This window comes from Pongo pygmaeus, chromosome 10 (genome assembly GCF_028885625.2).
Source record: "Pongo pygmaeus isolate AG05252 chromosome 10, NHGRI_mPonPyg2-v2.0_pri, whole genome shotgun sequence".
NCBI lineage: Eukaryota > Metazoa > Chordata > Mammalia > Primates > Hominidae > Pongo > Pongo pygmaeus.
Genome location: NC_072383.2, coordinates 30,431,794 through 30,459,058, shown reverse-complemented (window position 1 = coordinate 30,459,058; position 27,265 = coordinate 30,431,794). Strand labels below are relative to the sequence as shown.

Here is a 27,265-nt window from a genome sequence, read left to right as displayed (position 1 = left end):
TATGGTTTTCTGTCCTGCCATTTATTTGCTTAGGATTATTGCCTCCAGCTGCATTCATGTTGCTGCAAAGGATAAAAGTTTCTTCTTTTTTATGGCTGCATAGTATTCCCTGGTGCATGTATACCACATTTTGTTTATCCCATGTACCATTGATGGGTACCTAGGTTGATTCCATGTATTCGCTATTGTGAATGGTGCTGCAATAAAGATCGGAGTGCATGTGTCTTTTTCATACAATGATTTATTTTCCTTTGAGTATATACCCAGTAATGGGATTGCTGGGTTAAATAATACTCTACGTTCTTTGAGAACTCTCCAAATTGCTTCCCACAGTGGCTGAACTAATTTCCATTTTTACCAGCAGCATGTAAGTGTTCCCTTTTCTCCACAGCCTCTCCAACATCTTTTTTTTTTTTTTTTTTTTGACTTTTTAGTAATAGCCATTCTGACTGGTGTGAGATGGCCTCTCATTGTGGTTTTGATTTGCATTTCTCTTATGATTACTGATATGGAGCATTTCTTCATGTTTGTTGACCACTTGTGTATCTTTTGAGAAGTGTATGTTCATGTCCTTTGCCAACTTTTTAATGGGGTTATTTGTTTTTTACATGTTCAATTATTTAAATTCCTTATAGATTCTGGATATTAGACCTTTATCAGATGCATAGTTTGTGAATATTTTCTCACAAACCTATATTCTGTAGGTTGTCTGTTTACTCTGTTGGTCATTTTTGTTTTTGTTTTCTGTGCAGAAGCTCTTTAGTTTAATTAGCTCCCACTTTTCAATTTTTGTTTTTTTTGCAATTGCTTGTGGGGACATAGTCATAAATTCTTTCCCAAGGGTGATGCCCACAATGGTGTTTTCTAGGTTTTCTTCTAGGATTCTTATAGTTTAAGGTCATTTAAATCTTTACCCATCTTGAGTTAATTTTTGTATATGGTGAAAGATCTGGGCCCAGTTTCATTCTTCTGCATATGGCTAGCCAGCTCTCCCAGCACCATTTATTGAATAGAGAGTCCTTTCTCCATTGCTTATTTTTGTTGATTTTGTCAAACATCAAATGGCTGTAGGTGTGCAGCTTTATTTCTGGATTCTCCGTTCTGTTGAGGGGGGACTTTTTGAGATTTATTTTACGGCAAGAATGTGTAGGTATGTTTTATGGATTCTAACATGACTGCCTGTATCTTCTGCTATTATCTTTTATTACCCATTTTCTCTGTTGCTCTGAACTGGGAAAATCCCTTTCACATGGGTTTTTCTATCCTATGAAATAAACTTATTTTGTGCTCTTTCTCAATTTGGTTTCATTTGTATGTTGTCTTGTATAAATTCATGAAACTTTACAGCATATGAATATTAATTTAAAATGATTTAAGATGATAATAAAGATTGCATCCTCATTTTTATGTTTCTTTTGGATGCTGATAATTATTGTTTATGTATTATAATCTTGAATGTATCCTCTAAAAGTCACTTACACTGTTTCTCTAGCATTCTGTCCATATTCTAACTTTTGTGGTCACTCTCTTTTTTTTTTTCACATTTATGAGATGCCTGATTTTATCTTTTTTTTTTTCCCCCTACATCTCTTATCTTTCTAGCTGGATTTTAAGCTCTTGAGAATCATTAATTTCTTTTTTTTTTTTTTTTCCAATTATATCATGATTTACTTTTTATTGACAGAGAAGTGTATCAGATTATTTCACCTTTAAACCATCCTCAGAAAATTCAAGTGGAAACTTTTTTACAGAATCATACAATTTTCAGACTATGTGGATTCCAATAAAACCAGTTTGTAAAATACCCCAGTGTTTACAATTACAGCACACACTTATGCAGTAGCTATTTAGTGTTGGTGAAGAAATCCAAATTCTTCCCAAATTTTATGATTTATTCTGAATTATATTATTTGAATTTAAAAGGTGAATTGACATATCACCTGTTTCAATTATCAAGTTTTTAATTCCTTTCTGAAGTTTTAAATAGCATTTAATTTAAAAATCCCAATTTTACAATAAATGTTTTAGGTGACAAATGAGTTTTTAAATGAGTCATTAGCCAAAGAAAAGAGTGGGCCCCACTTTCTCATACCCCCTGCCACAATCAACACCATGCACATCTCCGGAAGCTGGGCTTTTTGTTTTTTTTTTTTTTTTTTTTTTTTTTTTTCTTTTATTGTAATTATTATTATTATTATTATTATTATACTTTAGGTTTTATGGTACATGTGCCCAATGTGCAGGTAAGTTACATATGTATACATGTGCCATGCTGGTGCACTGCACCCACCAACTCGTCATCTAGCATTAGGTATATCTCCCAATGTTATCCCTCCCCCCTCCCCCCAACCCACAACAGTCCCTGAAGTGTGATGTTCCCCTTCCTGTGTCCATGTGTTCTCATTGTTCAGTTCCCACCTGTGAGTGAGAATATGCGGTGTTTGGTTTTTTGTTCTTGCGATAGTTTACTGAGAATGATGATTTCCAATTTCATCCATGTCCCTAAAAAGGACATGAACTCATCATTTCTTATGGCTGCATAGTATTCCATGGTGTAGATGTGCCACATTTTCTTAATCCAGTCTATCATTGTTGGACATTTGGGTTGGTTCCAAGTCTTTGCTATTGTGAATAATGCGGCAATAAACATACGTGTGCATGTGTCTTTATAGCAGCATGATTTATAGTCCTTTGGGTATATACCCAGTAATGGGATGGCTGGGTCGAATGGCATTTCTAGTTCTAGATCCCTGAGGAATCGCCACACTGACTTCCACAAGGGTTGAACTAGTTTACAGTCCCACCAACAGTGTAAAAGTGTTCCTATTTCTCCACATCCTCTCCAGCACCTGTTGTTTCCTGACTTTTTAATGATCGCCATTCTAACTGGTGTGAGATGGTATCTCATTGTGGTTTTGATTTGCATTTCTCTGATGGCCAGTGATGGTGAGCATTTTTTCATGTGTCTTTTGGCTGCATAAATGTCTTCTTTTGAGAAGTGTCTGTTCATGTCCTTCGCCCACTTTTTGATGGGGTTGTTTGTTTTTTTCTTGTAAATTTGTTGGAGTTCATTGTAGATTCTGGATATTAGCCCTTTGTCAGATGAGTAGGTTGCGAAAATTGAGAATCATTAATTTCATTCTTTCATCTTTGTAGTTCTCAAAATGTATTGCAAAATGCTTTGCAGGTTTTAGGCAATAGTGATATGTTAGAATTAAGCAGTTGGGACAGTATTATTGACTGTTTTCATTGTAAACAGTTTCTGCCATCTCTTCCAGTAGTTTATGGAGCAGGAAAATTTTATTTAAATTGTTATAATTAAAAGTTGTATCTTAATGAGAAAGTTAAGAACTTCAAAATATTTAATTGTATACTTTTCATCAGTAATATTTAAAGTGTTTAACAATGCTTTTAGGAAACTATTCATTCCTTTGTCCTAATTTATATAAAAGTGTTTAAGAATTATTTTTAATATAAAATTATTAAAAATATCATTTTAACTTAAAAATTTTTCACTCAGTATTTTAATATGCACTCTGAATATTAAAAACCTAGCCCTGATAACTTTACTAGTTTACAAGCCATGATCATACAATATGCTATGATAGTTACTATTCTGCTATTTCTATTGCATTTAGTTACTATTTAAAGAGAAGAAGAATTTTTAAAAGGTGGGAAAGTAAGAAATCTGATAGAGCTGAATTTGTGTATTGGTTGTTACTTACTATCTGTGATTTTGGAAAGTTTGTAACATTTTGAGCTCCTGCTTCCTCATGTGCAAAAAGGGAAGAGGAGTAACAAATTCACAAGGTTGTTAGGAAGGTTAAGTGAGATAATGAATTAGCATAGGGCCTACAAAGTAGTTTCTTTATACCTTTGTGCTAAGTAAACATTGTACAAAGAAGGTTATGGAATTCAAAGGAAAAATCATATAGTCGCCACTGTCAATCATTTTATTTATACATTAGCTGGAGAGTAACTGCCAACAGCCTTATTGGTTTGCTGTGGTGTGTTTTATAGATGTTAGCATTTTCCTTGTGTGCTATCATGTGAAAAAGGTTTGATAGCATGCTTTAGGCAAATTCATCAGGAGGTGTAATCAAAGGAAACATCAGAAAGATTGGGACAATTTAACTTGAAGCATATGGTTATATAAAACTTAGACATGAGGCTCTCACAGTTACGGGAGAGGCAGGTTCCAGATTGATATAATTAAATTAAAAAATCACAGAAGTAGAGCTGTGAACTAGGACTAGTAAAGTGGATTTTTTTTTTTTTTTTTTTTTTGGAAATGGAGTTTCACTTTGTGTCCCAGACTGAGTGCATTGGCAAGATCTCTGCTCACTGCAACCTCCACCTCCCGGGTTCAAGCAATTCTCGTGCTTCAGCCTCTTGAGTAGCTGGGATTACAGGTGCCTACCACCAGCTGATTTTTTGTGTTTTAGTACAGACAGGGTTTTTTTTGTATTTTAGTAGAGACAGGGTTTCACCATGTTGCCCAGGCTGGTCTTGAACTCCTGAGCTCAGGCAATCTGCCTGTCTTGGCCTCCCAAAGTGCTAGGATTACAGGCTTGAGCTACCATGCCTGGCCGAAAAGTGGATTATTGTTGCTAAATTAAATTGTGGATATAGCTACTATGAGAAGTTTGCATATTTTTCTCTGACTCTACAAGTAGCCGAGTCTAACTTTGATCATGCCTAGATAAAATATCTTAAATAGTTCTTTGCTGATCAAAGCATTTGGGAATTACTGTGCTATTTTTAAACTCATTTCAAAAATTGTTGATTTTATTATTGTATTTTACCAGCAAGAATTTGGGCTTTGGATGCTTGAATATAACTCTGTATTTTTCTACCCCAATACTTGTGAATTTCAAGCTAGCATCATTTAAATGATTTTAAGCCCTAGGATACCATTTTGTACATATGATAAATTGTCAACTTGCATATATTCCTGTAAATGTCGATAACTGTAACAGGAAAATGTTTGTGATTCGTAAAATTTCTTTATGCTATTTTTCAGTAAAGATAGCACATTAAAATTTTAATTTGACTTATAGAAGTTGAATGTAAACCATGAATACTTATTTTTAATAACACTTAAGTTTATGTTTCTTGCTCAAAGAAAAAATCTTTAAATTGTGATGTAAAAGCCAAGAGAATTTGACAATGCCAGTGATTATGTTTTCTTTCATTTCAGACGGTATTTGATCTTTCACCACAGCAGAAAGAGTGGCAGAGGTAATAAGAGAACAAAGTATTGTGGTCCATAGAAATCTAAGACATATTTTGTCTATTGTAAACTATTTATAGATTAACACATTTCTTTAGGGATTTCTTTGGATGAATTCTTAGAATTTGGTATATAATATAATCCTTACAATTTCAAAAACCATCAGATCTTAAGAAAGTCATGCATAATCTTTTCTCTGGTAAACTTTGATTCATAAGTTTTAGTTTTTATTTAAAATGGTATCAACTATTTACATTTTTTATTACAAAAGTAATATATGATCATTTTGAAAATTCAATTTGAATAGAAATTATATAAAGCAAGATTGTCCAGACTGTGGCCCCACAGGAAGACTTTGAATGTAGCTTAACACAAATTTGTAAACTTTTTTTTTTTTTTTTGAGACAGAGTCTCGCTCTATCGCCCAGGCTGGAGTACAGTGGCGCAATCTTGGCTCACTGCAACCTCCACCTCACAGGTTGAAGCGATTCTCCTGCCTCAGCCCCCTGAGTAGCTGGTGCACACTACAGGCACACACCACCATGCCCAGCTAATTTTTTGTGTTTTTAGTAGAGATAGGGTTTCACCATGTTGACTAGGCTGGTCTTGAACTCCTGAACTGAAGTGATCCGCCCACGTTGGCCTCCCAGAGGGCTAGGATTACAGGCATGAGCCACTGTGCCCGGCCACAAATTTGTAAATTTTCTGAAAAAGTTATGAGATTTTTTTTGTGATTTTTTTTTTTTTTTTTAACTGATCAGCTATAGTTAGTGTGTTTTATGTGTGGCCCAAGATAATTCTTCTTACAGTGTGGCCCAGAGAAGCCAAAAGATTGGGCACCCAGATACAAAGTAAATGTAAAAGCCCCCTTCTCTTTCTGTAAACTAATGCCACTGACTAGCAGTAATAACCAGTGATAAGTTTCTTGGGTAGCCTTCTAGACAGACATTTTCTGTGTATGTATATAATATGTATATTATATATATTTCTGTGTATATATATATGCAAAATTATAATTCTTACATATAATCATATAATATATAGTACATAATTCTATATATAGTTCTTATATATCATATATAATATGAGTATATTATATATTTTATAATATATAAAAGTTTATATGTTCATTATATATTTTATAATATATATTTTTATAATGTGTTATATTTAAAAATATATAATTATTTCTATATAGAAATATATATACAGAAATAAGTTGCTTTTTTCCACCTAACATGATATTTTGGATTCATTTCTATGTATATAATGGTCTATTTTATGGATAGATTGTAGTTTATTTAATTGGATCCTTATTGATGGGTATTTAGATTGCTTTCAGAACTCTGATTAAAAACAATACTCAATGAACACTCTTGAACCTAATTCTGTACATGTTTGTGTGTGTGTATTTCTAGAAATAGAATTTCTTTCTCTGAGGATATTTAACATTTTGATAGTGCCTATATCCTCCCAAATTATTGTTTCACTTATACTCCAAAAGGCTATATTAGAGTACTTGTTTCTGTACAACCTCACCAACAACAGGAATACCTAGAATTTTTTTAAATGTATACCATTTTGATGGGTGAAAATTGGTACTATGCTGTTATTAATTAACATTTCTTTATGAATCAATTGACTGTGAGGTTTTTTTCCTCATTTGTATTTTTTTGTGAAAATGTTTGCCTATGTGCCTATTTTGCTTGGTTAGTTTTCTTATAAGAATTATTTTTAAATTAAAGAAAGTAGTACTTTGTTATAAGTGCTTCCGTCTCCCACCCCCATATATTGCTTTTTATTTTCTAGGTTATGTCTTGCACTTATAAAGGCTTTATATAGTTTAAGATTATTCCAAAAAATTTTTCTTTACCTGTTTTTTTTTTTTCCTAGTCCCTAAGTATATTCCAAGGGTCTTTCTGTTTTAATTTCCAGTTTCACCACTTGAGGGAGTTTTTATATGAAAGTTGAAATTGAATGTGGGTGAACAAAAGCACTGAATATTAGTTGTCTCTGGGCTCTTAGAATTTTTAGTAGAAAACCATCCACAGATGAAATACTTTACTTTGATCCACAAACATTAAAGTGAGATCTCTCCTTTCATTTAGAATTTTTTTCAATGCTTGAAACTAGTAATAAGTGGGAGAAGAGATTGTATTTTTACTATTAAGATGATATAAATTTGCCATCATAGTAGTTTTCTGCATACCTTCATGTGTGGAATATAGGCTGGGATATTTATTGGCACAGTGAAGGCAGAAATCTTTTTCATAAACACACACATAATATATACATACATATACACGTATGTATAGTTTGTTGTCATCAAACTCCTTGATCACTGCCATGCTTCAAAAGTTGAACTCTTGAATTACAAGACACGCAAAAAAAGTGAAGATTTCCATTTCTGCTGGCATTGAATCCAAAGATTTTAAGTCTTTAAATGTCTGAATCTGAAGATGGGATCTGGCTTCTTGAAGCATCCTAGATTATCACGTTCTGATCCTAAACATTATTGAATAGCTCTTGAATGGCCTAGAGATACCCAAGGTATATATTTTCCTAACGTGCATACCAAAATGTTCTTTACTTCTAGAATTTTCTAAGATATTTAAATTTTCTCTCAGTTGATGTTCTATAATACTTTCCTAAAATATTTAGGATCACAATTAATCTCTCTTTAACTGTAAATTTCAAACCCTGGACAGAACCTTTCTGGTTTCTACTTTTTATGTCTAGATTTCAGATTTATTTTATTCCAAACTATACAGTATAAATATGAGTTGTTATTTTACATAGGCCTGTTATACTAATTTTCTAGATAGATGATGCATAAGTTTTTAATCTTCTGCTTGCACATCTAGAAAATACTTATTTTATCATTATGGTGGGATGGTAAAGTATTATGAGATTCACATTTGCTTTCTTTTTGTGAGTACCTATGTTTATAACTTTTTTTCAAGTTACATGTATGTATTTTTCTTTTAGAGTAGTTAGGCTCACAGCAAAATTGAGCAGAAAGTAGTGTTCCCATATACCCGTCCCCCTACAGGTTCCCCCATTATCAACAACTTGCATCAGACTGGATATAGTTGTTATAATCAGTGAATGTATGTTGACACATCATCATCACCATAGTTTACATTAGAGTTCGTTCTTGGTGTTGAACGTACATTCTGTGAGTTCTGACAAATGTATAATGACATGTATCTACCATACTGCCATACAGAATGATTTCACTGCTGTAAAAATTATCTGTGCTCTGCCTATTTATTCTTCCCTTCCCATTGTGTATAACATTTGTACTTACCAAGTTTGAACTTTACTACAGATGATTTGGAATATTAGTTATTTGAAGAAATAGAATTAAAAGAGATAAAATAGGACTACATCTGATGACACAAAGTTATTGCTGAAAATTGTAGGAGTTAACATGGCTCAATGGTAGAAGTATTGTAGAGAGAAAAATTTTTGTAATGAAAATCAGTTACTTGTGGTATGAGTTTATACTGAGTAATGTACCACTTCAAGTCCATCAAGTCCATTGTGTAGCCCCTTATTTGTCCTACTCTTTGTATCTACAATATTTCATTCAATGTCTGACAAAGATAAGAATTTTGTTAATTGTGCATGTATGCATGAAAGATGAATTGAGATACTTAAGTGAGTAGAAGCCCTACTTTGGTGGTCCTGACTGCACATCCATTACTGATGGGATCAAACAGGCTTATGGAGCTCAGCTATTAGACCTCTAGCCACCCTGCCTCACTTGCTTTCAAGGAAATTACCAAAGAAAACTTGGTATGTTATTTTAGAATATGAAATCCTATAATAATAAATGTATGATTTAACTAAGTCAGCTAAACATTGTCATTTTTGAATAAGTGTCAGCTCTCTTTGTGTACCTTTCTCTAGTTCTAAATTATTGCTTCTTATTTAGGATGCTGCAGCTGATTCAGAGTAGGCTGCAAGAAGAGCATTCACTTCAAGATGTGATATTTAAAAGTGCTTTTAAAAGTGCATCAACAGCTCTTCCACCAAGGTGAGATCTGTATTTTAAATGTGCAACTGTTTATTATGAATTAACTTTGACATAGTTAAAACTAAAGTGTTGGTTTAGTTTTCTGAATCTTATTTTTCTTAGGAAGGGAAAATAGAATCATTCTGTACTATAAAGACGCCTTTTGTTCTTAAATTTATAGCCTGTGATTTTGATCAGAATTATCACAAATATTTGTTTGCATTTAATTTTCTTTTTTATGCATGGTATACCCCCACATAAAATTATATTGAGTGTTAAGAAAAATTAGTTTCATTTACTATTTTGAGGATATATAAGCTTTGGTTAGAAATTTTGTTTTATTTTCCGTTTTTGCATTTTAATTAAAGATTTGAGGCTGGGCGCAGTGGCTCACGTCTGTAATCCCAGCACTTTGGGAGGCCAAGGGGGGCGGATCATTTGAGGTCAGTAGTTCGAGACCAGCCTGACCAACATGGTGAAACTCCATCCCTACTAAAAATATAAAAAAATTAGCCGGGCGTGGTGGGTGCATGTATGCAGTCCCAGCTACTTGGGAGGCTGAGGCAGGAGAATAGCTTGAACCCAGGAGGTGGAGGTTACAGTGAGCCAAGATTGCACCACTATACTCCAGCCTGGGTAGCAGAGCAAGACTCTGTCTCAGAAGAAAAAAAAAAAGATTAGTGGATATTTGGAAATGCTATAATCATAAACATAATAAAAATATACAAGATTTTACATTTGCTTAGGAAGAAAATGTCACTGTCTCTTTAAATTTAGGTGGCATGCCTTTCCTTTACCTCAATCATATTTCTGCCCTCCCTCCCTCTCCCTGCTACAGTACCAGAAATAAATGAAAAAAATATGTCTTTTTGGACTAATTATTTTGTTTTAGTCTTCTGTCACTGGACTTAGTCCTCTGGTTAGAGTTGAAGAACTATGGAATTTCAAATTTATGTAAATGTAATAGATATTAAATACTTTTTTCCCATTTTATAGATGTATAATTTTTATAAATGTCTAGACTTCAGGAAACTGCTATTCTGTTTTTAACATTTAGAATATTACCTAAAAAATGATCTTTAGGGATTTTTTTTTCTATACACATTTTTCCCATCATAAAATGGTAACTATATTGAATGTACTTTAAATAATATATCTTATTTTAACAGAGAAGATGATTCATCACAGTCTCCAGATGCATGCAGAATTCATGGCCATCTATATGTCAATAAAGTAGCAGGGAATTTTCACATAACAGTGGGCAAGTATGTTCTTTTCACTTACTGAAAATACTTTAGACAAAGTTGGAGCTTGGTTAAAAGTAAATTCTGGCCGGTGGCTCACGCCTGTAATCCCAGCACTTTGGGAGGCCGAGGTGGGTGGATCACCTGAGGTCAGGAGTTCAAGAACTGCCTTCCCAACATGTTGAAACCTCATATCTACTAAAAATACAAAAAATTAGCTGGGTGTGGTGGCAGGCACCTGTAATCCCAGATACTTGAGAGGCTGAGGCAGGAGAATCGCTTGAACCCAGGAGGCGGAGGTTGTAGTGAGCCGAGATCGCGCCACTGCACTACAGCCTGGGCGATGAGCAAAACTCTATATCCAAAAAAAAAAAAAAAGTAAATACTTTGCTAATCAAATAAATACAGCTAACTACTAAAGGCTTGCTTAAAATATTGTGTATATGTATTTTTAATGTCTTGAGATTGTTGTCTGGGGCTTCAGTCTCAGGATAGAGAAGACTACTAACTTTAAAAACTACTTCAAAACAGAAGTAAAGCAGTCATGTCATGTTTTGTATATTAAAGTAACTGAACTGTAGGTAAATATCAATTACAACCTTCTACTTGCCAGGTTTTAGTGGCCAGAGAGCTCTTACCTAGACATTTCATTAATTTGTTCATTTTTTTTGGTATGGTATTAGGTTTTTGTCTTAACGTTTTGGTGGTCCTCATCAAAATGTAATTTCTTGATTAATCCTAGACAAGTGTTTTAATAAAGTTAGAAATTAGCAGTGTCTAGAATAAAGTTAAATTAGGTAAAAGTTAAGGAAAAATGTGAGCAGCACTCAGCACAGAAATTGTCATAAACATTTGTTAAATTTTTGAATGAATAAATAGATCCATCCATCTTTCCCTCCCTTCTTTTCCATGTAGAGTGCTGAACTGAACAATTCTTTATTGTACAAGACAGTTTTTGAGTACTTGCTATGTGCAAAGTACTGTGCTAGAAACTAAGGATAGACAGTGAAGAAAAAAATAAAGGGTTTTTGCCCTTTTTTATTTATTTTATTCCAAACTATACAGTATAAATATGACTTGTTATTTTAAATACGCCTGACATTCTGTAAGAAAATCCACACTTAGGCAGTGAATACATTAATAATTATTTAATTATAGTTGTATCGAGCCTGTAAAGGAGAAGTATGGCTGATAAGAGACTATTTAACAAGGTATTAAACTTACGCTGCAAGTCAGTGGAGACTTTATTGAGGAAGACCTTTGAACACTAGGAGAAGAGGAGGAATTGAATATATAAAGGAGGGAAGGGCATACAGCAGGAAAGAGCATGGCTGGAAGTTTATAAAATACATATAGAGATAACATTAGATTTCTATGAAAAAGTATTTCAGTATTTACAATACTCAGATCAAACATTTGTATTTTTCTTCATTATCTCTTGAAATTTATGTTTTGTTGTTTTGTTACCATTACCCATCTCCAACCCAACCTGTTGCTGGGAACCTTGGAATGTCTTGAAATCTTAGCTTAAAGAAATTTAGTAGATTTTATTGCACCTTTGGATACAAACAATATTCTAGTCCACGACCAACTCAAAGAGGGAAATTTTGACAAATATTATAATCAGACTTTATATTATGTCCCTTTTTAAAATTTGTTTTTGGTCTTTTCACAATTTCACTTTCCTTCCCAGGTGGTAACTCACACTATCAGAGAGGCCGAATGGAAAAGCATTTGGTTCATATCTTGTCATCTCAGGGATATCCTGTAAACCCACTCCTAATTTTTAGTGTTACATTTGTCAAGTTCAATATTGATCTTTTTGAAGGTCTCATATTACCTCTCAGACACAATGTCAATCTCAACTGTAATTTAAAAGAGTAATAAAAGGAACATAATTTGTAACACAATATGTATTTCAATATGCTTGAGCGTGAATACACTAGAAGACATAATGAAGTAGGCAGATGCTTGCCACTTATATGTAGAATTTTTAAGTGTATAATTGCTACAAATGCAGACTGAAACAGATGTATTGGCTACTCAGATATCATGAGTGACATTTCCGTTGATGAGCTGATATTCAGAAATAGGAATACCTCTTTGTAATATTAAACAAAACAGAATATAAGCTTCCCTTAGTTTTCTGGGAAATTTAGTGTATATTAAAACTACAACTTTATATAGCTAAATGGGGTTTAGTTCTAGACTCAGATTTTTATAATAGGCTTTTCATGTACATGAGTATCTCTTAGAGCATTTGAAAGTCAGGCAAAACCTGGAATGATTCTTTTTTGTGTGAGACTGTCAATTTCATTGCAGGATGCCTTGTTTCTGTGGCTGTTGTCCAGTAAATCCCAATAGCAACCCCTTCCCAATAATTCTGACAACTCAAAATGCCTGTCTTCACCCCCCACCAATTTTCAGAACAACTTTTCCTCCACTGAAAGTCATTCAGGCTAGATCCTTGTCTGACAGGGTAGAAAATATCCCAGAAAAGAAATAGGTAAATTCTGAATATCCATCCTCCCTATGCAGAGTTTTAACAAGTGTCAGATAACTACAGTCATCTGTACTAGGGTGATTTAATTTGATTTTTAAATTTAATTTTTTGAAGAAGATGCTAACTTATGCTGTTATTTCATAAAATGAATACACCTGTTAAAAAAATAAAAGAAGAAGGAAATATTATTTAAAACAGCGCTCTATTCTCTCAGAGTAGAATCCTGGGCGGTGAGAGAGATCATTGAGGTCAAACGTATAGATTGAGCATCTCTTATCTGAAAGTCGGAAATTCAAAATGCTCCAGATTTGAGCATTGTCAACACGATGCTCAAAGGAAATGCTTAAGAGTGTTTCAGATTTCAGATTAGGGAGGCCTCCCTGGCAAATAAAATGTACATATTCTAAAATCTAAAATTTGAAACTTCTGATCCCAAGCATTTTGGATAAGGGATATTCAACATGTAGTATTGTAATTTGGTTATTCAGAAAAACTTTGTTGTTTGTTTGAAAATAACAGTAGGAACACTGTTAGACTGACAATATGTTTGGAGCTAGGAATAATTGATGACAGTAGACTTTCTTTTTAATAGTAAGCTTGAGGTAATATACTTGACTGTGAACACAGAAGAATTTACGAGACCAAACTACCAATCATTCCAGTGCATCAGGAAATGCTTTATTGAGCAAGGGTTTAGTATACTTTATGTTGAATGTCAGTTAATACATTGCCCTAATCATTGTATTGCCTTTTTTAAAATGCCTGGTGTTTTGCTAGGTAACACATAGAACAAATTAAACAATGTTTAGACCTACTAGGGCATATTCTGAAATTTGACAATGGTGACAGACAGTTAATTGGTTATAAAGAAAGAAGGCTCCTTTATGGAGAGTTTCTATTTTCAGTTTTTTAGTTAATTGCTAGAATTAGTAACTGGGTAAAGCAGGATTGTGGTAAAAGAGATCTTCAAGGTGATTTTTTTATTTTTTTTAACCAGGAACAGGGAAAGATAGTACTTATTTGTAGAAGTGTAAAGGTGCTAAAAGAACAGGTTAAATCTGAAAGATAACAGTGTATAACAGAACAAAGGTTTACTGCAGTGGTAGGTAAACTACAGCTCGTATACCAAATCCAGCCTACTACCTGTTTTTGTATGGTTCTTGAGCTAAGAAGGGCTTTTAAATTTTTATTTTTTAATTTTATTTATTTATTTGTTTGTTTATTTTTTTGAGACAGAGTCTCGCTCTGTTGCTCAGGCTGGAGTGCAGTGATGTGATCTGGGCTCACTGCAATCTCTGCCTCCCAGGTTCAAGTGATTCTCCTGCCTCAGCCTCCTGAGTAGCTGGGATTACAGGTAGCCCACCACCACGCCCGGCTAATTTTTGTATTTTTAGTAGAGACAGGGTTTCACCATGTTGGCCAGGCTGGTCTCGAACTCCTGACCTCAAGTGATGCACTCGCCTTGGCCTCCCAAAGTGCTGGGATTACAGGTGTGAGCCACCTTGCCCAGCCATGGTTTTTACATTTTTAAATATTTGAAAATAAATCAGAAGGGGAGTAATATAATACGTGAGAAATATATGAAATTTAAATTCGTGTCCAAAAATAAAGTTTTATTGGCATATAGCCATGCTCATTTGTTTATATATGGCTGCTTTTGTATTACAGTACCACAGTTGAGTAATTCTGGCAGAGACCGTATATGACTCTCTCATTACTTTGTACTTTGGTGTACTATGAATTGTAGTGATGCAGTTATAATTTGACAGCATTAAAAGTGCTGTGTGTCTGTCCTGCAACATTTTATTTATTTATTGTATCACTATGTTAAAAAAAAAAGAAATATGGACTTCAAATGTTGCATTTTTAAAGCACAGTGTACCATGGATTATTTGATCAAATTTGGCTGCAGAACATCCTGCGTATTAAGCAATGACACTATTTAATTGTGCTTAAAAGAATACAGTATATGTTGATGGTGCCAGATTGAGCATTCATCACAATATTACCAACCTATAAAAAAGCAATGATCAGAAAAATTAGAAAATTAAAAATGGAATATCCAAACACTATAGAATTTTATCATAAAACATAAAAATGAAGCTGTAATCTTTAAGTGCCTCATTGTTTAGCAAGTAAGGAAAGCCATCCAAGTATTGATAAGTCTGTGAAGCAATGTTTGACTGCCAAAGCTAAAGAAATGACTCCAGAAAAAATAAATTTACTTTAGACAATCAGATGACTAGCCTTCTTCAAGAAGAGTGTTCCAGTAGATGAGGACATTGAGAGCAGTATCTAATAGCCAGTTAAAAAACAAGCCAGCAGATTTTGAGTAGTTCCTAAACTCTTGATGAGTGGACAGATGTTACTAGAACTGGTTATTGTTTATTCGAGGAATCAATGCTGAATTTGAAGTGATTAAAGAATTAGTATCTGTGAATCGCCTGCTTTCAACAAAAACTATAGGCAAGAATATTTTTGTAGAAGTTGAGAGAACACAAATTCAGTACATCCTAAAGTGGAATCTGGTATATGTTACAAATGTATTATAACTGATGGTGGTGTGTGGAGCAGAAAAAGGCCTACTAGAATACATTTCAAATCTTGTGAAAATGTAGTGTTTAATGCCTATTGTTATCCATTGTATCATCAGTAGTACTTTGCAGAAAATATTTGAATTGATTTTATATTTTAAACTGGTGTGTCAGTGGTAAACTTCATTTGCTCTCCTGGACCTAAATATTGACATTTCCATGGTTTTTTTTTTTTGTCAGATATAAAAACTGAATATTCCATCTTGCCCTACTACATAGCAGTTTGATGGCTTAGCAGTACGTTTTTTGAGCTCAGTGCCAAGATTGATTTTTTTCTGAATGAGAAAACTTCCATCAGTTACAATTATTGAGCAATGAATATTTTTGGAAATTAAGTTTCATGCAGACTTAATAATGTTTAATGAATTTAGCCTAAAAGTATATGGCAAAACCAATGTTTATGAAATTTATATTGTAGTAAAGTTGTTTCAATGACTAGTGATTTTGAGTGGTTTCTTTTACTTTTCATGCCTTGATAGCATTTGCTGTCAAAAGTTAAAGCAAAGATCTAGACTCATTCTCATACTTGAATATATTTTCTGACCTTTCAAACTATAGTTCCAGAACTTCAGACGTTGAGCAAATACAAAGGAAATTTCCATGTTTCAAATTCATTTCACTGCGCAATTGAAATTTTGCTTTAATTTAGATTGGAAGTTATTAATCTGCAATATAATAACATGTTTATAAGTAAATAAGTATTAGGAGAAGAATCTCCTGGAATTCTGTAAGTGTCTTTCAAGCAATGAATATGCTCAACACATACTCGTGGATTAATATTTTCAAAGATGAAATACTTAAAATTTCATTACAGATCATCATCATCAGATAAAGATTTATGGTCAGTTTTGAAAATAGGGAACATTCCAAACCCCAATTAAAGTGTAATCTCCCTGCAAAACGGTTGTATTACCAAAAAAAAGGACTCATTACTATTATATCAATGAAAAGTTTGTGAAAATTTGCTTTTTCTCATTATGTAACTACATAGTATACTTGATTTTGCATCATGGTCCACAAAGCCTAAAGTATTTACTATCTGGCTCTTTGCCAAAAATGTTTGCCAACCTCCGGCAGTTTATTGCATTGCTGAGATGAGTAGACTTGTCTGCTCAGTCAATAGGCCAAATGCATTCTTATGTTATTTCGTACTAAGAAAAATTATATAACTTAGGGAAGATCCAGTTTCTGATTTTAATTAATTATACATATAAATGGTACTACTTTAATAATTGTTTTTTCTCCTTTCAGGGCAATTCCACATCCTCGTGGTCATGCACATTTGGCAGCACTTGTCAACCATGAATGTAAGCAGTTTCTGACTTTTTTTCAGTAAAGGTGTACTTGAAAAAATATTATTTTTAAAAGTGCAGATATAGTGTAGTTGAAAGTGAGCTGTTTTGAAAACATATTCATCCAAAGGAAAAAATAAATTTTTAAATTGATTTACTTTAATCTGCATTTGTATTTGGTCATGGCTCAGAGTTGCTGAGGTTAGGGAGGAAAGCCTAGTGTATTTTCTATAACTTTGTACACATTTCTGCTAATTTTTAGGGATAAAGAAAAGAATATATTTGCAGTTTATTTCAATTTGCAAATTGAAATATGGATGTATAGACATGTATAAAGTATTCAGGTTAGTTTCATATCATGATTGTCTTAAGACTTAAGTTCTTAAAGTCTGCTTTAGAGGACAAAACAAGTAATGGATTCCACAGAAAATTAGTTTGGTCACATTTAGCAATAATGTATTAAAAATATATCTGATCAGTTTTATTATATGGCTACATGGACATCATTCCAATTCTGACAATACAGTCCTGTTACTATATGATGATTTGGAAAAGGAAAGATGTATATTTTTGGCTTTCATTATATATTAATATTTTCTAGATGTTAAATTGTATATAATTATTAAATTTGAGATATAGCATTTTGTCAGAATTTATTTTATACATTTGATTCGCATATATTTACATTTATTTTTCTCAAAGTAATGTGGCTTAAAATACTGTATTATTATCCTTGAAGATTTTAAACATTTTCATTTGAGAATAGATAAGGATGTAAACCAGTCTGTAACATGTAATTTTGAATAATATAATTTCTCTGCTAAGTTGTTTTTATTTTTTGCCTTTTAGCTTACAATTTTTCTCATAGAATAGATCATTTGTCTTTTGGAGAGCTTGTTCCAGCAATTATTAATCCTTTAGATGGAACTGAAAAAATTGCTATAGATCGTAAGTATTTGATAATTACTGTTGGATTTTACATGTAGAAAATTTTGCTTATAACCTGAATATTAATACATTTTTAATGTCTTCCTAACTACTGTGTAAAGATAATCTTTAAGTGGTTGGTGAGTGAGATGTGTGTGAAGAGAATTTGTCCTAGTAGTGGATGAAATTTGAATATTCAAAAAGAGCCATAGAACAGAATAAAGAAATTCGAGTTAAAAGATGAAGGAGTTAAAAGGCAGGAGTTCAATTTAAACCGTAGAAATAGATGAAAGGTTAATACATTAACAGGGCATAACTGCACTTTTTTGTATTCACCAAAGAATAAGAATGAAAAAAAGGTTCAACATTATGAGAAGAATTTTCTTCTTTGTATAATATAGGTTCAAAGTTTTAAAATGCATATATATCATTTTAGAAACCTCTCTGGAGAATTTTACAAACACCAGAAACCTAGTTATTCTGGAATGGTTTGGTTATTAACATAGCAGGAGTACATTATAGCACAGATAACCTTTTTAAAATGTTCTTTTTAACCTTCTGCTCCATTTAAAGTATCAAGTCTATCCAAATATGGAAAGATCATTTTCTTAGTTTTTTAGAAAGTAGTCTGTTCTCATGTTTTCTGCAGGTTTTCGATGGCCTCTTTCTAAAATAGTCATATTATATACCATGTTCCAGCTATTGGACATTTTAAGGACTTCTGAAGCTTATTCAGCTAGTAGGAATTCTATCCTTTGTAAAATTGTAATTAAGGATTTAGTTTTTTATTAATTTAAGTAGATTTATTAATATCCTATTCAGATTTATTCATATTCTTTACTTTTTAGCAGTGTTATAATCATATATTAAAGATGTTTAGAATTTAGAATACTGATTTACATTCATGGATATTTTATGTTCATGTGGGAATGTTTCACTTCAGGAAACCTGAGTGTACTAAATTTAGAAATGTGTGGATGGAAACATTTTGAGATTTATAAGCTTTAGTCAGTATAATCTAATCTGTAATCTAAGCATATGTTAATTCTCCTCTGAAATGCATTGCGTGTTACCTGAGAGATGCTCATTTGGAAACATACTGGTCAATGCTTTGTTTCAAGATGCTAAAATGAACTACAAATTTTTGTACAGAAGCTCTTCTAAATATAAACAAGTCAATTTTCAAAAAGCTGTTTTTAAGTGTACTTCTTTATAAATTCAGAGAAACTAAGAGGTATTTAGAGTCATATTCTGAAATGCCGTTAGGTGAGTATCATCAGGTTATTCAAAGCTTTAAAGCAGTTTGTATACTTTTCTCCCTCGTAATATATGTTTTATTCAGCCTTTTTTTCCAAAAAGAAAAAAATCAACATTACATATCTGCTGTGTCAGGTAACTATCCCTTTCCTGATGTTCTCCAGAAGTATTGCAGGAGTTACTTAACAATTAACATCTTTAATGCAGTACAGATTTGGATAAACAAGATAGACATAGTTCCTGCCCCTCATAGAGCACACATTCCTATAGGGAATTAGATCTTTAGGTAATAAGTGTTAGGGCAAACGGCTCTGAACAAAATAAAGGAGATTGCCTATGATACGAGAAAGGGCATGGAAGAGGCTGTGGTATTTGAAAAAAAATTGAGTGAAGTAAATAAGTGAGCTGAGCGATTATCTTTTTGAGAGCATTGCAGGCAGCTTTATTATTAATGAAGCTGGTAGAAATAAAACAACCTATATGTGCTGCCACAAACTAGACAACCTAACTCCGTACTCCTCCTACCCTGCCAGCTTCTCAAATGGCAGGGATGGCTCACTTTCCTAATGGTAGAGAGGTGGATGTGTATGTCTTGAAGACAGAGCTGTCTGTCTAAGAGAAAGAATGCCTATACTATCTAGTTGAGTGGCTTAGCCACACATGATTACTTTTTGCAGATGAATCATTCCTTCTATGAGTGAGAGAGAAATGGAGAGGAAGGTCAAAGCTTTTACTCTTTTATCTACAAAGGGGTGCAAGCTTCTATTTAAATCTGGGAGAATTTTTTCTGCTTAAATTTAAGACCATATTCCCCTTGAGTGAAACCGCCTGGGTTCAAGTTCTCACTCTGCCACTTAATAACTTGGACTTTGGCCTGTTTCTTAACATCCCTGTACTTGAGTTGCTTCATCTCTAACAAAAGGATAATAAAAACATTTACTTGCTTCTCTAGTTGAATCTATGGATGGGTGTATCTAATTATAATTTTTCTAGAGAATTCTGTAGACCTGGAGAATTAACATGTTTTATATTATGTGAATGGGTAATTGTTTACAGTTAATTAGTAATTGATAATATTCTGGTATTTAAAACTTGTGTCAAACTTAGAGATGCCTAATGACTGTATAAAAATGATCCTTTTGATTATACAGTAACTCCAGGCCATCATTGAGTAGTTTCTTTAGTTTTCTTCCTATTGTAATATCAGTTCCTTGTATTTATTCAAAGGCTAGCTAATTTGATTTTGGTTTAGTGTATATCTTAAGATATTAGTAGAAACTGAAAATGTGTCTTGTGGTGTTATTCTCTTATAATTTTATTTTATTCTTAGTTTCTGTACTATAAAGAAATGCTGGCTGGGTGCAGTGGCTCACACCTATAATCCCAGCGCTTTGGGAGACCGAGGCAGGAGGATCACTTGAGCCCAGGAGTTTGAGACCAGCCTGGGTGACATGGCAAAACCCTGTCTCTACTAAAAATGAAAAAAATTTAGTTAGGCTTGGTGGTGTGCATTGTAGTCCCAGCTACGCAGGAGGCTGAGGCGGGAGGATTGCTGGAGCCCAGGAAGTCAAGGCTGCAGTGAGCCGTGATTGCGCCACTGCACTCCAGCCTGGGCGATGGAGTGAGACCCTATCCCCCAAAAAAAAAAAGGAAAAAGAAAAATGCTACTTTTTCATAATTGATAAAAGGATGTTAATGATTTTAAGGAATATTTAACTAAGTCACCAGTTCATTTTTTAAACATCTCTGTTGCCCACCTTATGCTTACTGAGAACTTGTTTTACTGAGTATAAATATGTTGCTTTCACTGGTTCTTTAAAAAATTTTTTTTGTTAGACATTAAGATGTATGTAACATTACATTTCAGATTAAATGTTTTAATTTTTATTTGTTTGAGACAAGTTCTTGCTCTGTTGTCCAGGCTGGAGTGCAGTAGCACAATCATGGCTCACTGCAGCCTTGACTTCCTGGGCTCATATGATCCTCCTGCCTCAGCCTCCTGAATAGCTGGGACCCACAGGTGCATACCACCATGCCCAGTTAATTTTTAAATTTTTTGTAGAGACAGGGTCTGGCTCTCTTGACCAGACTGGTCTCGAACTCCCAGACTCAAGCAGTCCTCCTTCATCAGCCTCCCAAAGTGCTGAGATTACAGGTGTGAGCCACCACATCCAGCTAGATTTCAGGTTAAACGTGTTTAATAGAAGAATATATTTGGCAGTACTTTTGTTGCTACTGAATTGATAGTTTTTTTTGTATTCTAGACAACCAGATGTTCCAATATTTTATTACAGTTGTGCCAACAAAACTACATACATATAAAATATCAGCAGACACCCATCAGTTTTCTGTGACAGAAAGGGTAAGTTGAATCCAACCGGTAAAATAATTTGGTGATTTTTTTAAAAAAGCATTTTAAAGTTTCCTGGATACAAAATAAGGTGGTGTTTTACTTGGTGTCTTCCCTCATTTAAAAATCTGTGGAAGTTTTGAAATGAATTAACATTTTTTTTAAATCAGAAATATATCAGAAATGAATATTAGTATATTCTAAAGCAATAAAAGTAGATATTTAAAAAATCTGAAAGGTTTTCTATTGCATTAAGACTTAAAATTGTTAAATTGTGATTGCCTTAATTATTTTATTCTTAATGTCTTAATTTTGTAAATGTTTTCTCATAAATTGATATAAGCAGTTCTTGATCTGGCAGCAGATTCTTTGAATTCTATGTTATTTATTTATTAATAAATATACTACCTTCTCTGGGCATACATGGTTATCATGGATTAGACAGCAAATTTAGAGAGTTTGCCTTCCTAAATTAATGCTTTGTATTCATCTGATTGTGATGAAGAACATTCCACTACCTCAGGGTGGTATGGCCATATAAATAAATACTGACAGTGATGAGCAAAGTTTTGGAATTGGACAGTTTAATAGATTTCTTATCTATTTTGGGGTCATGTTTTCTTATTTTTGTGTTTGAATGGTGAATATTCAAACACTTGTATCCAGAAGAATTCTAAGACAAAATTTAAGTGCTTTAAAAGTTTTGCTTTCCTTTATATAGTGTTTTCTTTTACTAGCCTTATAACTCATGATGACCATGCCCTCAATAATTGTGGAATTTTTTTTTTTGTTTTTATGAGATTAGGTATTGAAGTTTTTAGGGGTGAAGTGTCATGTGTCTATAGCTTTTCACTTGGCTTGGGAGAAAGTACAAGTTCATATAACTGCATATATATGTATAGGTATGTGTGTATGTACACTCACACAAAGAAACTAGGTAAAGTTTATACAAGAACATATTGTGCTTTTCAACATTTCTTTAAGGAGTAGGGAGATTCCATTTCTCACCTGTAAGATTGGCAAACACCTCAAGACAATACATAGAGTTGACAAGACTTTGGGGAAAATAGGCAAACATGCAGTGCTATGGGGATGCAAAGTGGCATAATCTTTGTGGAAGGTAGTTTAGCAGTATCTGCAAAAGGACCTATGCATTTACCCTTTGACTCAGCAATTGCACTTCAAGAAAGCTATTCCAAAGATACGGTGGGCAAAAATATAAAAATGTGTGTTTCAGGCTATTCATTGCATTGTTATCTGTAATAGTAGAAGATTGGAAACAACCCAGATGGTACATCTACACACTGGAGGAAGATGCAATTGTTAAAAATCGAATGAGAAGGATCTCTATATACTGATAGGAAAATATCTCCAGGGTATATTTTTAAACTAACAAAACCAAAAATATATATGTAATAGAATCCTAGGGCATTTGACTGTTGAAGGATGTGTTTATACTGATAGGGTGACTAAAATAGTTTTTTAACTTAAAAAAGAATGGAGTAACTGGGGTTAGTAAAGTGCAGGATAGGGGGTGGGAGGGAGAGGGCTGACATTCATTAGTCCTGGAACCCAAAGTGAATCATTATTAGTCTTTCATTATGTATATGCCCTGATCCCTAAAACAGTTTCTACCCTTATAGGTAGTGACAATATATTTATAACTCAGCATGATATTGAGCATTTTAGAGCTTTAAGATGTAGTCACTTTACTGGAAACTTGATCAGTTGGCTTATAAAGCTGTATTGTGCCTAGTAATAGGGAAAGGGTTTTGTAATGCCCTACATAAAACTGTTTTAATTTCCCTTGGTAGTAGTTAACCTCATTATTTGTATTCCTAAAGCTTGCAGTTTAGTTATAGCGTGAGGAACATGCCATACATTTGTAAGCTCTTGAGCTCAGTAGAAAACTTGTATCTAAGGTGACCTTTTTGAGAAAAAAAGAATGATTCTGCTCTTTTGATAGTTTCAAAAGCTAACCACACAAAGAATACAAAATAATTTGTCTCTGAAGAGCTTAGTCTAGTAGGACAGTTCATAAGGAAATGTGGATGTCCTTCTTTTACAGTAGGGCTTCAGGGCTTAATATTGAATGTATGTAAGTAACCAGATGACATGAATTCTGTTTCTCTCTTCCTCCTATTTCTCCCCTTCCTTTTGCCTCCCTTTTAGGAACGTATCATTAACCATGCTGCAGGCAGCCATGGAGTCTCTGGGATATTTATGAAATATGATCTCAGTTCTCTTATGGTGACAGTTACTGAGGAGCACATGCCATTCTGGCAGTTTTTTGTAAGACTCTGTGGTATTGTTGGAGGAATCTTTTCAACAACAGGTTAACAACCATTTCCTTTTTGTCTAATTTCTGAAAGTGTTGCTTATACTTAAGTTGCTTCTTCTCAAAGGGGCAAGAAGTATACAGATTTTCATGTTTCAGTGTTTAAATAGCTTTTGCTTTAATTACAAAACTCCAAAATTATATTGACTAACCAGTAAACATAACTAATTTCATTGTATTCAGTGATGTAAGGTAGATTATATAATGGTGAGTTGGAAAGATCCTGGGTGTTAACATCAGATTGAAGTAGAATTGAATGTAAGTTCTGTCATTTACTTGGTGGTAGCTTGGAATAGATCACCTAACTTTTCTGAGGTTTTCTAATCAGTAAAAATAGCAATAATAATACCTAATTTGCAAGTGTGCTATAGGATTAAATATGAAAATGCCTAGAAGGCATTTAAGGCATTTTTAACTGTACCGTATGTAAAATCATATGTTATAGTACTTTGAATTATGCAATACATGAAACTAGATTTGTAATCAGTAACATGTTTATGATTTTTGTCCTGAGATCCTGGAATTCGCTAAGATTATTTGTTGAATTGTAATGATGAAAATTGAGAGTTAAGTACAATAGAGAAAAAGGAAACAATTCTATTTTCATCTTCAGTCCTTATTCAGTATTAGATGGAGCTGGGTAGTTTATTATACTTAGAATCATATTTTTAAATGAATGAATAGCTTTTCTTTCGAAATTCTTTGTTATTGCTTCATTTCAATCTATTTAAATTTGTGTTGTTGACATCATTTATTTTCCAAAATTGTATTGGTGTGGGAAAACCTTGAAAAGATTGTGTTTAGGCCAGGTGCAGTGGCTCATGCCTATAATCCCAACACTTTGGGAGGCCAAGGCTGGCAGATCAACTTGAGGCCAGGAGTTCCAGATCAGCCTGGCCAACATAGCTTAACCCCGTCTGTACTGAAAATATAAAAAATTAGCCGGGCATGGTGGCACATGCCTGTAATCCCAGCTAATTGGGAGGCTGAAGCACAAGAATTGCTTGAGCTGGGAGGTGGAGGTTGCAGTGAGCCAAGATTGCACCACTGCACTCCAGCCTGGGCAACAGAGCGAGACGTCTCAAAAAAAAAAAAAAAAAAAAAAAAAGATTGTGCTCAGATCGTGAATTATGTGGCCTTGTGATTTTGAAAAGAAATTCATTTGTTTTAAAATCTTTCTCGATTATTTTTAACCATGGAAGTGAATAATGCAAACTGCTTTGTTTTCTTCCGTAATCTATTCCATTATAGTTATTTATTCTTAAATAACAGTTTGGGAAATAATTAAAAGCATAAACTTATTGTTTATTACAGGCATGTTACATGGAATTGGAAAATTTATAGTTGAAATAATTTGCTGTCGTTTCAGACTTGGATCCTATAAACCTGTCAATTCTGTAAGTGGTGTAGTATACATGGTGCTGATCTCTAAATCTTAGAATCATTGTTAAGTCTATGGGCCAGTCATGGTGGCTCACACCTGTAATCCCAAGACTTTGGGAGGCCAAGGCGGGAGGATCGCTTGAGCCCAGGAGTTTGAGACCAGTCAAGGCAACATAGTAAGAGCCCCATTTCTACAAAAGATAGAAAAAATTAGCTAGGCAAGGTGGTGCAAGCCTGTAGTCCCAGCTACTTGGGAGGCCAAAGTGGGAGGATCACTTGAGCCCAGGAAGTTGAGGTTGTAGTGAGCTATGATTGTACCACTGCACTCCAGCCTGGGTGACAGAGCAGACCCTGCCTCAAAAAAGATAGAGATAGAGAAATAGAGCGAGAGAGAGAGAGAGAATAGTAGCTTTTGGTTACTAGAAAGGATTGCCCAAAATAAAACCTTGTGTTTAGAGGAAAGAGTATAAGGAATAAAACTAATTCTTTGGTCTTTTTTTCCCTCCTTTTCTCCTTAGGTTCCTTTTGAGGATGGCCACACAGACAACCACTTACCTCTTTTAGAAAATAATACACATTAACACCTCCCGAGTGAAGGAGAAAAACTTTTTGCCTGAGACATAAAACCTTTTTTTAATAATAAAATATTGTGCAATATATTCAAAGAAAACACAAATAAGCAGAAAACATACTTATTTTAAAAAAGAAAAAAAAGGATAAAAAAACCCAAACTGAAATTCTGTATATGTTGTGTCTGTTACAAATGTCCTAGAAGAAATCATGCAGCTAAACAATGAAGAAGCCCAACTGGAGTGTTGCTTTGAAGATGACGCCTTCTTACATTTTCACAGCAAATGGGTGGTATCAAAATCAGACATTGCTTCTTGCTGATAAAAAGCCTGAAGGAAATAAGTGAAACTACATCTATGGGAAAAAAAAAAAACATTGAGAAGTGCAAATGTTCGCATCCTTTTGTTTTTAAAAGATACGATGTCAGAATAAAATGTGGAAAACATACGGAAAACTAGTCTAGACTTTAAAGAATTGTGATCAGGTCACATTGTTAATAAAAAAAAAAAAAAACAGGGGCTAGTCCCTATGTTATAGCCATATTAATGTTAAGCCATATTGACAAGACCAGTTATCCAATAATTTGGTCTTAAAAAGTAACTACTACTTTTCTTTGAACTCTGGTTATTGACTTATCTAACTGTCGAAGATAGAGTCTTAGAAGACTAAGGTAAATTCTCACAGGGGCAGGTATGTAGGTGTTAGGTAACTAAGGTGTTATTCATAAATGGTATAGTAGAATCTTATACACGGAAAAGAAAGCACATTTTTTTTAAAAAGATGCCAAGTTTTTTAATCTAATCATTATATTATTGGTATATTTTGGGGAACATAGGGTGAGTTATAAAAAGATCTGCTACTGATAGTGAAAATTACCGGTTTGTAAAACATTAAGAGAAAAAATAGGATATTTTATACATGTGGTGAGTAGAGAACAGGGTAACTTTAAATGAAAGTGTAAGGCAAATTGTAAGCACCACAAGATATATCAGATTTGAGAGGTGCCATGTTAAACATTGTCCATTAAACTGTAAAACTGTATTATGAAGTATTTGCATTCAGGGTGTGCTGAATATGATTGATTCTGTATTAGATTGTGTTCTAACTTACTATTTAAGGATTGGTTCTAGATCTTCACATTATAAAAGATTAAAAATAGTGAGAGGGAGCTATCACACAGGTACTATTAAAAGCTGTATTTGGAATATGTGTACCAATATCAGTTTTCCTTTTGTAGTACTGAATGACAGTAGAAGAATCATCAGCCAATCCTCAGAGTTTAAATCATTTAAGGAAATGGGGAAACAAAATTCCAGGTAAATAACAAAACTGAAAAACTAGATTTAAAATAGTGGTTTTAGAAAATAGGATATCACAAGTAACAGTTTTTCAAATGGATTTTTTTAAAGATAAATTTATGAGAACAGGATAAACAAATAATGGAGAGAAAGAGAAACAGTGATGGGTCTATTTTGCAGTAAAGTTTATGCAGAATGACGTTTTGCAGAAAATAACAGAAGCATCACTTTAAAAAATATATCATTAAGAGCCAT

General features: G+C 33.5%; 1 protein-coding gene across 1 annotated transcript in view; it reads left to right on the top strand.

The window, feature by feature from the left end:
- ERGIC2 (ERGIC and golgi 2) overlaps positions 1-26,166 on the top strand; it is a 42,045-nt gene extending 15,879 nt beyond the window's left edge. Inside the window, exons 6-14 of the mRNA XM_054442371.2 lie at positions 5,201-5,241; positions 9,174-9,275; positions 10,424-10,519; positions 16,847-16,902; positions 17,737-17,835; positions 21,336-21,433; positions 23,594-23,756; positions 25,074-25,156; positions 25,661-26,166. Coding sequence (XP_054298346.1) covers positions 5,201-5,241; positions 9,174-9,275; positions 10,424-10,519; positions 16,847-16,902; positions 17,737-17,835; positions 21,336-21,433; positions 23,594-23,756; positions 25,074-25,156; positions 25,661-25,723 — 801 coding nt within the window. The 3' untranslated portion in view covers positions 25,724-26,166. The remainder of the gene's footprint in view (positions 1-5,200; positions 5,242-9,173; positions 9,276-10,423; positions 10,520-16,846; positions 16,903-17,736; positions 17,836-21,335; positions 21,434-23,593; positions 23,757-25,073; positions 25,157-25,660) is intronic.
- Positions 26,167-27,265: the final 1,099 nt, after the last annotated feature.